Source organism: Acromyrmex echinatior, chromosome 9, assembly GCF_024713525.1.
Source record: "Acromyrmex echinatior isolate Ae372 chromosome 9, ASM2471352v2, whole genome shotgun sequence".
Lineage (NCBI taxonomy): Eukaryota > Metazoa > Arthropoda > Insecta > Hymenoptera > Formicidae > Acromyrmex > Acromyrmex echinatior.
Genome location: NC_141860.1, coordinates 6,142,101 through 6,155,810, shown reverse-complemented (window position 1 = coordinate 6,155,810; position 13,710 = coordinate 6,142,101). Strand labels below are relative to the sequence as shown.

At 41.9% G+C, this 13,710-nt stretch overlaps 1 protein-coding gene and 1 long non-coding RNA gene across 11 annotated transcripts in view; one reads left to right on the top strand and one right to left on the bottom strand.

The window, feature by feature from the left end:
* The window catches only part of LOC105151103 (uncharacterized), a 164,115-nt gene that overhangs the window by 129,842 nt on the left and 20,563 nt on the right, over window positions 1-13,710 (bottom strand). The gene's annotated exons all lie outside the window — the stretch shown is intronic.
* Window positions 1-13,710, top strand: part of sv (paired box protein shaven) — a 184,244-nt gene that overhangs the window by 166,447 nt on the left and 4,087 nt on the right. For 4 of the 10 annotated variants that reach the window (XM_087409610.1, XM_011064628.2, XM_011064624.2 and 1 more), the window contains 6 exons: window positions 4,040-4,296; window positions 9,756-9,841; window positions 10,208-10,523; window positions 11,851-11,949; window positions 12,649-12,879; window positions 13,467-13,562. In XM_087409610.1, the coding sequence (XP_087265736.1) occupies window positions 4,040-4,296; window positions 9,756-9,841; window positions 10,208-10,523; window positions 11,851-11,949; window positions 12,649-12,879; window positions 13,467-13,562 (1,085 nt within the window). Of the gene's footprint in view, window positions 1-4,039; window positions 4,297-9,755; window positions 9,842-10,207; window positions 10,524-11,850; window positions 11,950-12,648; window positions 12,880-13,466; window positions 13,574-13,710 lie in introns of all 10 variants that reach the window. The other 6 variants (XM_011064625.2, XM_087409608.1, XM_011064631.2 and 3 more) reach the window with 6 other exon arrangements.

The window sequence follows — 13,710 nt, the reverse complement described above, 5'->3', positions numbered from 1 at the left end:
CCCCCAATGGCAAACTCGCAAATTCGCGCCAAAATGCGAGTTGGTTAGCTAACTTTACGGTGCACAACTATTGAACGTAACTTCAGCCAAGATTCAAACAGCGGAAACAATTGCAATGGATGTTTAATTGTCAAATAAAAAAAAATATAAATCTCAACGATTAGTACGCGATGTTATAAAAAAAAAAACAGATTGTGATTATTTGTATATTGTAATACGTACCAAATGCCATTTTCTTTCTCGTAAAGTCACTGTTAGCAATTTATCAGGTTTAAGCATGGAAGCTTAATTATATAGATGGAAGAAGTAAAACAAGTTGTGAAATCTGTGTTGGAAACCGTCGAGCTCGCATCGTCTCGCGCCGCAGATCGCAACGAGAATCGCCACGGGGAAAAGCACAGAAGAAAGGGCGCACTCAATGATTAGATGAAGTACCGGAATGGTAGGGGAAAGAGAGAAAGAGAGAAAGAAGAAAAGAGACAAAGAAAAGGGAAAGAGAAGAACAAGAGCGCAGAATCAAGCACGAAGGGAGAAACATTGTAGCGTCAGGAAAATGTTGGGGTTACGTCGTACGAACTTCGTTCTCATCCACTCGCTTCTCTATTTTCCCGGCAACCTCTGTCCATAAAAGACTCCCTCTCTTTCTCTTTCTTTCTACTTCAGACTACCCTTTATAGTGGCATTCCTTGTTTCCGTACAATCGATATACAATCTTTCCCTTTCAAAAATGATAGTTCCTTAAAGGATCAATGTTCCGCATTATAAACAAAATGTCTCCAATCATTCTCATCTCAGAATAATCTTTCGAAATCGCTTTTTCTTAACTCACAGTATGTATTAATGTTTCGTGTCATGTAACGTGACGAAAATGATAACACAACAATGGGATCTACTTGCGCAAAACCGCGCAACCATTCGATTAGTCTTTGGCGAATTGCTTCATCCCCTGTCAGTGGCATAGAAAATTACCAGCCGGCTGCTAATATTTAGCAATGCATCGATAACGAGCACGCTCGCAAAGGATTACGTTAATTAGAGTGCCGAAGCCCGGGCGCGCAATGAATTTTAACGCGAAAGCTCTCGTTCATTCGGTCGCGTTCGCCGAACGAAGCGTACCGTGTCGCAACGGTTCGCACCATCTGTATCGCGATATAATCTGCACCTGTTGTAGCAAAAGGATTACTTCTCGGGCGCCGTTGCATTTATTAGATCGTCGATTACGTTCATTATACCGCGCGAGTAAAGTCGTTACGTGCCGTTTCGCGGAAGACACGCGTCTGATTTTCATCATTCACGAAATACCTCTCGTGTTTCACCACGGAAAAATAATGAACGCATCGCTGATTATATGTACTATATTATAGTAATCAAACACGACAACGTTTTCATCAAGCCATAATGTTCTCCAGCAGAAATATTTTTTCTTACGCTTTTAAATATTTCTTTTAAATATCTTTTGATTCGATCTGTTTGTCAATATATTCAGTAGACACATATTTTGAAAATAGAAACTTGGATCGCGTTAATTATTTGATAATTAATTAATATGTATAAATGTAATGAGAGTAGTATCAGGTTAATTAGTTTATCGTTATCGGAAAACACGATAGTGATTAGTTACATTGCACGTGTGTAATTTCTATGTGTGGAGAGCGACGCGCGATAACTCGTCGGTTTAGGATCGTTGGTACCTCGGCTACCCTAGAGTCTAACCTTGATAAGGATCGCTGCTAATTGTTGCGAATTGGTGAAGGTGGCGAACGAACGAGGGAGATTGGGCAACAGGTGTCATCTGATTGATCGCCGTTGCTCGCACCCCCACGATTACCTAGCCCACAAACACATCCACGGCAGAAACGAAGGACTTAATGTCGATCCATTACGTACTGGCCCATCCCGGCGAGGAATCGTTGACCTGACGCGCTCCAAAGTGCATTACGAGGTGAAAAAGAATGATCGTTGAAAAAGAGTAGATGTTCACTACGTTCTACGACCAAGCGTACGTATGTGGCACACGTTACGTGCTATCCTTGCGAATTACTCTATGCGGAAATTTACATTTTCAGTAACCTTTTTGGTATTTTCGTTAATAGAAGAAAAATAGTTGTACTATGAGTATTGCTGAGAAATCCAAAGTGTAAATCCATGAAAATTTAAACGCCATTATCGATAATTATACGAGAAATGTACTACAATCTCAAGTCCATGTATCTACCGTCGCATAAAATCTCTGAACTACGAGCCTCTTGAAAAACGGATTTGTCACTGGGATGTGTCTGTTTCGATGAGTACGTTGTCAACTTATGTACCAAAATAAAAAGTCGGTCGTTACGTGGAGAATGTTAAAATCACATTCAAGTCCGAAAGGGCGTATCGAGCGCGATTAGGGATCTTCAAGAGATTCGATATCGTTTAGACTTCTAATTGATCTACCATATTTTTCAGAATCTGCTGAAGCTAGAATGAAATGTTTGAATATCTTATTCTGTTTTGTACATAATCAATTTCATTCCATCTCAAGTAGATCCTAAAAAATAGTTAGCGAATCAAATGGTGTTTCCAATTTCTTAGGGCCACCACACATATTTTTCGTTACCCGTAAGATGTATCGTAAGAATCCCCGTCAGAGTTTAGTTAGCTGAAAGTTTAAAAAGAATAATCATAGAATAATCATTTCTGACGTTTCTCGACTGTTATTCTTTTAGCTCTTATTTGAGGATCTCTAGGCGCGGCCGGTCGTTGGTGCTGCAAAGCGCGCGATTTAGTTCGCGCGAGTCGCACGCGCGAGATTAACAGCGCACCACCGTGAATATTCGCCGAGATAATTGATACCGACGTCGGGAGAGCGGCTGACCATTGAAACCGCACGCGCAATATATCACGGATAATAAGCAGCCAGTGCTCGACGGGGGGAGAAAAGGGAGAGTTGAGATGGTCACTCCGTTACATCCGCGGCGGCGGCTCTCCCTCGATGCGATTATGATACGATGCGGCCAAGTTCCGCAAAGTCACGTCGCTGGTCGCTATTCGAAGGTAGCGGCCAATGTCCCGACGTCAGGTAACAATAATGAAACGATTCGCGTCTCCTCATATACGTGTACAACGACGGGCACGTTCGTACGAGTGAGATGAAGTGTATGCTCGCGGTAGGTAGGTAGGTCTAGGTTATACATCGGAGTCGAGAAGAATGATCGTTGGCGAAGTGACCCGCGTAATCGTAATTAATCATCGTGTAACCCGTGACTCCGCGGATCAGCATCGTATAGGGCGGCTCCGTCGGTTATCGCTGGTAGAGTCAAGCAGACATAGCCTCGCGCTCTAAGCGGTGATGTCAGGATTTATGATCGACCGCGTGATGGAATTGGAATGAACAATCGTTACTTTCGTCGTGGCAACTCGTTCTGCTCTTCCGCATTGAGTGTAACAGACACTCGTTGAAGAAACGAAGAAAGACGATCACTTTCAGGAGAAATATTTCGGTATCTTTTAAAAAAATTAGATATATCAAACATACATGTTTGATTTACATACGTATTATTTCTTCTGAAATTTTTGTGTATTTCACAATTCGCGCAATCCGAATTAGTGTGATTTGCGACCGATCATTCAATATCTTGATCTCCGTTTATCACCGCTCAAGAGTCAAACCGCTGCGCTGTGCCGCGCGCACTCAACAGGAAGATCTTGTCTCGTAACAATGGCAAGCTTCATCATCAATCTCGAACGCGAATCGCTCTGCGCCCGACGGACTTGGAATTAACAATCGGTACTTTGTGCCACTCTATTGTTGCACTATGAAGTCACTGTATATTAATAGATACGCAGCGCGCGCATCGCAGATGCGTCTACACTTCTACTTTGCCGAAAGCGTTTCCAATGAGATCCAAATCGGCTGTCGAAGATGCGATTTATTACCAGCCGGAGCGATTTATTCAAATTTTTAATCGAGAAAGAGAAAGACACAGAGTAGCAAGACACGTCTCTTGGTGACATAGCAGTTTTGATGGACATTATACAATGTCTGATCTATTGTTCGCAGGATCGTGAGGAACAAGGCGGCGGAGAAGGCGAAGCACGCGCATCAGCAACAGCAGGCGCAGCAGCAGCAAGGACAGCAGCAAGGCCAGCCGGGATCGGGCGGTTCCGTGTCGGTGATAGCACATGCACCTGCGACGGCAGCAGGTCATCCAGCTGCCACCGCTCCCAACGCCTACAGTATCAGTGGCATCCTGGGTATCCCGGCGCACCATCAGGATCCCAATGGCAACAGCATCAAGAGAAAACGTAGCGTTGACGGTGAGTCGCAACTATCTTCGTTCGCAACTATCTTCGCTCGTGCCGCTGGCCTTGCTTCTTCGTTCGCATCTTCTTATATTTACCAATTACGCTCTGTCATCGTGTAACATTATTCAATACTGAATCCAACGCTTATTATCGGCAACGAGATCGCTGTAGTTGAGATATCGAATTGCAACTGAACTTGCAGAAATCTCGAAGTGAAACAGCGTGATGCGATAGCATGCGTCAGGAAGAAATGTTATTACTATTGCAGGTATATAAATTGAATAGTAGCGTATTTTCACGTAACGTTGCAATACTTGAGATTGAATAATTGTTCGTACAATTATGGATCGTATGAGATGCAGTAACTTGTAAAAATTAGTCGCTTATAAAAATTAAAGACACGATGTAAGTTTTCAATGTTAATATTATATCATCGTTGCAGCCCCAATAACATGATAAAAAATATAAATCAATTTAGTTTGCGAATAGACAATAAATTCTCATTGTTCAACTTCTTAAGAAGTTAAATAATTTTTCGCAAAGACTTGTAATTAGACTCTACTACATACAATGATACAACTTCGTAAACACCATCAGTGTTTGTATGCCGTTATTATTTCGATCTTGAATATTCAACTTTTCGCATTATTTAATTGGGAAAATTCATGAATTAGGGAAAACTAGGGATCGTTGGCATAATTTTTATAATTTTGATTTTGTAAACATTAATTATTATGATTAAAATATACTAAGGTGATAGAGACAATCTTTCTTTACATTTTCATGCCAAAATGATTCTATATATAATACTCTGTATAGTTTCTTTAGTAACTAAAATATGAATAATATGCTGCATTGTAGCAATTTGTTTCGAGGTGAGATAAATTGATACGTATTATGATGTAAGTTGCTTCTATGATAAACTTTATATTAAATTAATGAAAATGTAATAGAAATAAAAAACAGACAATAGATATAATATATTTTGAAGTAAAAATTATTTAAAGTAATTTTGTAATGATTGAAATAGCTAAATGTTGTTAATAATAATGTTAGAAAAACAAATTACTACAGTTTTAGCTTACTTTAATGTAGAAATATTAAAATAGAATAGCAATATTAAATACAAAATGTTTTGCTAGAATTAAATTGCAACCGAATGTGTGTACAAATGGTACAGCAAGTCAGGCTAATCTTTTCTTAAATATGAGTCAACATATCTTATCCGTACGTTTGATTTTAATCATTTTATTATAACAAGTTACTGTTTTTACACTCAAAATAATATATCGTATATAATATATTTTATATAATATATAAAACTTTTTTTTTAACTAACAGTATATTACTTAGATTATCTAAATTAAAGAATTCAATACGAAATTATGAAAAAATGTACTTGCTTTTTCGATTAGATTTTTCTCTTTTTTATTATAACATTTGTTTTATTTGAAATGTAGAGAAAAATATTTATGTTATAAAAGAGATATTTTACAATAACTTTTTCATCGTTTCTTTCGCCATAAATACATAAATAATGTATTGGAAATAAAACTTTTAGAGTGAATTATCACTCTGAAGAGTAAAATCACATTCTTAAAGATTGAAAATTAAGTCACTCTTTTTCAAAACTGGTTCAATTTTCACTCTTTAGAGTGAGATTTCATTCCAAAGAATTTAGAGATAATACAACTTGTCTCTTATGACAACGAGTCCCGGTCTCCCTTGTATTTTATTCAATTGCTTACTGAATGGACATACAGAGACAAAGTTACAGCTTATGCAATGAGTGTCGTGATTTTTTACTCCCATTTATATCACGTAACACTTCTCACAATAATATTGAGCAACGTATAGTTAGGATAGATGATAAAAATAGAATATGACGATATTGTTTGCGTACGGACGCCCAATGTAGAAAATTTGTCCATTAGGACATATGTTTTGAGCCATACATTTTCTAGTCGTACTCGTTTGCGAATGATCGAGTCACTTGGAGCACTCATTGCCCCGAGCGAACCAAGATTAGCCGCATACACTGCAAGGTTATCAGTCAAACGTCACCGAGCACGTGTTGCGATTCATTCTGCTGTCATTGCGTGAATAACGCGGACCGAAATATTCATGACACGTGCCGCGTACACGTGACCGACAACGGCGCTTTGGCTCCGCAAGAGGTTTTCTGTGCCGATCGCGTCGCGAAAACCCCCTCGCGGAGATTCGCCGCTCATTTTGCAAGCTGCAAAATAATCTTGCGTCCTGCAAGATGCTAAAGCGGAAAAAAAAAAAATCTCCACTACCCGTGTCATCGGGAAACCGATTAGATTAATTCGATCGTCGTGATCCCGCTGCGTTTTTTCTCTCCTCCATGTGATACGTACACGAGCAGGCCGCAGCGTTGCGCGATGCGATGCAGCGAGGAAAACCGCGCGCGTGAGCTCGATCAAAATTCCGCGCGAGCGCGCGTTTCGCGGCGAGGTGTATCGATTCGTACGCGGGAACGCAGCGCGCAGTGTGCCGATAGGTACATGGGTAATTCAATATAATCGGATTATGAGAGCGGCGATACGCGGCCGCAAAAGTGGTCGCGTCCGCGGTGAGAGCACTCAATGTTTTGCGAGCAGTGCGCTCGCGCCGAGAGGGTAGGTATACGTATTAGATTATAAACTTCACAGAGAGACAGAGACCACAGACAGGCTTCCTCTCTATCTCGGCCCCGACGACACATTAGCTTCCCTATCCTCTGGGGAGATCATCAGCGTGTACGTACGTGTATACGCGTACCTCCTAACCGCCTGGAATTTCAACGAGCGAGCACGGCGATCGTTTCGAACGTTCCTCCGGTGCTGTGCGTCAGAATGTAAAAATCGACCGAGCGTCGCGTTAACCTAGCCACAAGTACTCAAATTTAATGAAATTCCCTGACCAGAAAGACTCGCGGGAAAAACTGTGTTATAAAACGCGATCGATGCTCTTTTAACTTTTCAGTCATGAAAACGCTGTTGTTTTACAACAGCTAAATCGGACGTAACTCGAAAGATCCTCGTGTTTCAATTAATTATTTTAACTGATTTATGAAACGCTGTATGTTAAAGATAGAAAGAATTTTTATAAATATATATATAAAATAAGGCTTCAATAGAAATAAATAATAAATCAGAAATGCATGCCAAATGTAAGCCGACACAGGATAGTAGGGTGTAAAATTTGTATATGAATATTAATATTAATGATAATAAGTAACAAAATTTCGACCATAATTTTGGTCATTTTCAGTGTAAAAAAATAAACAAAATATTGAACATTACAATTTGTAAAAGAATATAATGAAGGCGCTTTGGAAGTTATGTCATGATTTTAAAGTCCGAATTGGTATATCCAGAGATAAAAATCATCAATCGTCTATTTGGCAGAATACATAATTCGATAGTCAGATATTAAAAATTACAATCAAAGATCCTATGATTTGTCGAATCACAGCGCACACATGGTGCAGCGTTTGTTGCGAGATATTATTTATTAATCTTTACAACGTATCGAGTTCACGAATTCCGATGTTCCTACAATTTGAGACTCGTCGATCGAGAAAAATCGAAGCGGTCCCAGCGCGCTATTATTTATATCTTCGACGAGCGAGCCAAGACGTACTCAAAGATCCCGGAGCTTATTACGAATTTACGAACGACCTCTCGAGGGAAGCATTGCAATCTATCGGGGCTGTTTGTTGTCGCGTTACATCTGCGCGCTTCTGACCCCATCCCAGAACCCGGCGTGTCCCACCCTATGTATCCCCTGGACGTAGGGGATACACCGCGGGGCCAGATTCGCCCCAAAGTCCATTATTACCCGTGTATTGTATTGCTTAACATTGACTCAATTGCTTTCGAATAACGCGATCGAGAGAACGTTCGTCCGCTCGCTCGTTCGCTCGCTCGTACAAGCGCGTGCTTTGCCCTCTTGAGCATCAATCGAGTTATTCGATTTACTGCTCTTTTTCGGGGGACGCGCTGACCTTCCTTCCGCGCGACATAATTCATTCGTTGTCAAATCTGTCGAGGACCGTCTATGATTTCGCTTTCTCGAAGTCTGCAAACTTTGGTTCGCATAAAAATATAAACTTCATTGAATGCGACTTGATTAACTTTTCGACGTTGTAATGTATATCCATACACTGAAAGAAAAGATTGACTGCTGCAGCAAAATTAGATGGTAAATATGACATAGCATTTTAAAATTGGCTGCAGCAATCAAAAATTAAAAATGCCTTCTATTTACTATCCAATTTGTTACAGCAGCCAATCTTTTCTTTCAATGCAAACAATAAAAAAGAAGAATAAAAACGTAAGGTACAATAAAATTTTTAAATCATGATCGTTTTACTAACTTATTACTCGAATTCGATTCACGTGCAATCTCGATTACAAGGTGGGACTGTGATATCCCTAGGAAGTGTCCTAAACTCTAGTAAAATTGTATTGTAACGCGGTACTCGTCTGTATACCGTGGCATAGCTCGGCCGCGATTAACTCGGCCGATCAAATCGTAAAATTCCAAGTAGGACCGGGAGCGGGAAGAGAGCGCACGAGGCACTGCCACCGCTGGTGTTTGAAACGAGGGTTTTATAGCGGTCCAGGAACAAACCCTGCCGCTCGAATGGTCGGGATCGTCGCTCTCGATCCCGACCGGCCGGACAATCACAACTTGACAGGGAGGTTTAACGAGCCCTATGCTAGGCGTACTCCACCCGTCCCACCCTCGGATGGTCATTTAATTATTCGAGATACCCCAGAACGTTGGACTATCTACCCCCACCAAGGACGTTACGTCGGTACTGTTGTCCCTCTTGCCCCCCTTTTTCGTCGTCCATCCCTATACCTCTCACCGGTCGGTTCCGTTCACGACCTCATCCCCGGCAAGGGTTCGCGATGCCCACACCCTCAGCACCGGAATAACGACACTCGTCCCACGTGCCTGTTCCTATATTAAACCGCCGGGACGACCGGGAGATAATAAAGACATATAATAGAATCGAAATTGTTTCTCTATCTATCAATGCCATACGCCGTCTACGCGCGCGAGCCATACCGCGCCGCGCATCCTGCCCTCGACAGATTCAATTTAGTTTCGGCCGGCCACGTTTAATTTGTGTCTTGATTCGTGGGTAATACGAGAGACCGGCCGCGTATAGGACCCGATCTGCGTGTGGGTGGATGACTATACATGCGATCGTACCGGTTGATGTGCCGTCCTGGGTGATGTGTTCGTTCCCTGATCCATTTTCCCTCGCGTTTCGAAATTATCAAATTCGAGATATACACCGATGGAAATAACATTCATCGAACATTCTGCATGTTGTTCTAATATTGGAATCACTACTGGCGATTAATATTGAATGACGATACATATTTGTGATATGTTGCTACAAATTAAAAAATGAATTCTGCCTCTAACAGTTCTTCCAATTTTTACAGATGATAATCGCGACCTAAATGACCACGCCGACAACGATTTGAAAAGGCAAAGGAACAACTACAATGGCGATCAGTTGTATTCAAACGTAAGTACTCGAGAAGAAACTTTTTAAATAGCAGAATGTTTCGATAATAATTTGTTTATTAAAATGTATTCGATTGCATAATAGACTATCTATATTCGTATAGATAATTGGGATTCGAATGAGGTTAAAATCTCAGATTCACTACGTGAATCAGGTTCAATAGTATATATCTCCATTAAAATACCCTAATCAATCAAAAGCGAGCCAAGTTTCATAGAATATCCGCGTAACTCCCGGCCAGCACTTGCAGTAATCGGGGGACCGAATGGGCTGAGCTACAACATTCAAGTCAATCTTGGCGCTTGTTCTCGGATGTCCCTCAAACTCGCGAACTTCGACTTCAGGTTTCGCCGGTCTATGTTGCAGCTGTGGTCGAGTAAATGGAGCATCAAGGACGAGCACAAGCTCCTGAGCGAGCTTGGTGGCGGTGGAGGCGGCGGTACGACCGGTGGTACAAACGGCGGTGGAAACGGCGGCGGTGGAAATGGCGGCAGTGGCGGTGGTGGCGGCGGCGGCACTGGCGGCGGCAACGGCGCAGGCGGCGGTTATTACGAACACAGTGGATTCCCCGGGAACGCTATTGCCACCTCCGCCGAGCTGTATGACTCCCTGGGCACCATCAGTACGATGACGCAGGCGCAAACGCCTCATCTCTACACCCCGCCCATAGGGGGCACCATAGGTGAGCGTGCTTGTTCCCTCTCTTTTCACCCTCCGGCACCCTCCAACACTTTCCAACATCCCCTCAGCCCCGTCATGCGTGGTCCCTCTGTCTCTTTCTTTCTGCTCCGTTCCTCCCCTCGCACGGAAATCCCAGATAGTGTATACCACAACCTCTTGCACGTAATGCCTTGCACCAAGTTCCATTCCTCCACCTTCGTTTCCTATCCTTCTCTCATTGCACCAAAGACCTCTTTCTCTATCTCTTTCTTTTTCTCTCTCTCTCTCTCTCTCTCTTCTCTCTTCTCTCCCTCCCTCTCTCGTTTCCTCTCAGTACGCTTATTATTGCGGCTTACGTCTTGCTTTGCATACCCATATCGGCTAAATACATGGCTTTAATAATGCATGAGCTGTACTGAGCAGCGGTAGAAGAGGTGGCGGAAGGCTCCACACGGTGGTTCGGCGTTTTCAGCTTTGGGGAATACCGCTCTCACTAGCATCTTTTTCTTCCTTTCTCCTCTCTCTCTCTGTTTCTCTCTCTCTTTCTCTCTCTTGGTCTATACATTTGTATCTCTCTTTTTATCTATTATCTAAATGGTACCGCCGAAATCTCTTGTTCGCGGATCTTTTTACCTGTATCCTCCCCATATATTATACATATATACGTACACACACACACACACACACATTCATTCTATCACGCTTTCTTTTTCTTTCATTCTTCCACTTTCCACTTTCCATCTCTCTACTTTTCTTACGTCGTTTAAAGGCGGTCGATCAGCGGCGGAACGTATATATAGATGGATACAAAGTATTGAGAAGTATATAACTGCGCCAAACGTGGTGCACAACACATGAACGGAACTTTCTCCGGTGGCACGTGTTGCGAGCAACTCGGTCACGCCGCGTCGCGTTGCGAATTCTCCCGATCGGTGCTTTTCGGAATGGACGAAGCGAGGCGTGTAACGGCGGCTTCATCTCATGAAATTCAATCGAGAATCTTCGCTCCGGATCAAAGTATTTTTGAAGAATAACATAAACGGTCCAAGTCGCAATCGCATGGCTTGCTGCACTCGTTAACATGTAGCAGTATCGCGATTAAAGTGTTCGTTCAAGGGAGGACATACATGGACTTGGACTTTTATATTAGATGTGAAGAATTTGTAGACGTGAAGAAATTAGCTGCGCAGTAAATATTCTTTCCTTCACCATGATTTTTATAAGTAACGCATCTTCGACCTGAAAAATATATGGTCTTTCTCCGCGATGAAACCTTTTAACGTTCCGCCTTGATTGACCGTCGACGATACGAGAACCGCAATAACGGAAAAATGGGGATCCCTTAATAGCAGGTGGTACTTTGACGCCGCTCGCGCCACTGACGATGCAAGAACTAAAATTGAGCCAAACATTGGACGGGGCTAACATGTCTCCTTACCACACCACCGGTGAGTTCGCCACCTCTTTACGTTCTCTTACGGTCGCGCCAAGTCATGTACATCTGTTTCGCTGAGCATAAGGTTTTATTAAGCCTCTCTCAGATATGCGCGTGTCCAACTAATATGTCCACATGTTAAATGTGCATTACCACGTCGAGTGTTTATGGTATTAACTTACCGCGAAATCAAATGCGGTATCTCCTGTTCTCCAGAAAAATCCTTTATTACCCACGATTACCATTTATATTTCCTAATGAATCAGAAAATGTATAATAAAGCACACATATTGCAAATGTTTTAACGCAAAAAGATGACAACATTCTTTTTCTTTCTTATTTTTTGTCTTTTTTCATTGTATTTTACGTTTAAATCAAATGGAAATAATATTATACATTCTTAATTTTTGTCAACGTAAGATCTTGTTTCTTTGTAAGTAAATTAACATTTTTGCTAATTTTTTTAAATGTCATCTACATATTAATTTGAGAATCATGAAGAATTAAAAAAAAAATGAAAGAAGGTTTAAACAAAAATGCCTTTTGCGCATTCGTGAAAGGTATAATTCCAAAACAATTAATAAAAAAAATTTCAAATCCCAATTTTCTTCCCAATCCTCACCTAAACAGTTTAATTAAGCTTTAGACGTAAGGCGCTGATCGTTAGCTAGTGCTTGATTCGAATGTTGTGTTGTGTTGTGCATGGCCATAGCAGAGAGCAGTACCGTCGCAGTATCGTATGTCGGGGTGGGGGCCGGTGGGGGCGAGCAAAGTCCCCCGATTTCGTTGCAGAACGAGACAAACGCCACCCCCGCGGCCCCCAACACCCCCGGAGGGGATCCCGGACTGACGGTCTTGCAGCCGCCAGTTTCTCAGCCCCAGGTAGCCTCTGCGATACCACCGTACTCGACGATGCTTCCAAGTTTCGGACACTACGCCACCGGTGAGTACCAACCAAAAACCGCTTGCTTAACCGTTCGTCAAGGACAAGCGCGCCCGTATACCCTTCGGGGGTTGAATCGAGCTCGGCGGTACGTTCAGAGGGTAAGTCAGAGCTCTGTCTGAGGAGCGCTGATTTACCAGTTCGGGGCGATGAGCCACGGACAGTTTTGTCGGAAAGGGTGGGTTTTATCCATTGGAGAAAATCACGTATCAATGAAGGATACTGTGATGATATTATTCTTAATCGACTTGTAATTAAAATAATAAATCTTTTCTTGTGTGCTACTTACATAAATAATAATTCTCTTTATATCAATATATATGTATTTTTTTTAATAGAATTGCTGCAGTTATAACAGTAACCATTATTTCGGTTGAATAACAAGTATCATAAGCTCACATGTTTCCTCCAGCCTACAAAGTTAAATTGTACGCGAGAATTTAATTTATTCCTTAGTACACTTTCGCGCAAGTCTACTTGCGAGACCAGTTTCGAGAATTAATTCAGACATTAACATAATGTGTTAATTTTAGAAACGTCGACACTGTCAACCCACGCTAATTAGCTTATCGTCGACTTTTGTTTAGGTGGTGGCGACTACGCGTACAGCGCTGCATATTCCCAATATTCAAGTGCACCGTACAGCGGCTATGGTTATGGAGCAGCGACAAGCGGGTTGCTCAGTAAGTAAACAGTGAGTATGAGTACCGATTAGATTAGGGTTATCGAAATATGAAAATACTAGAAAAATAGGCCGATATTTCGGTAACGCCAGGTTGATAACGATGCTAGAAAGAGAAGTGGTCAGCCGGCCGTTACACAATCACCTTG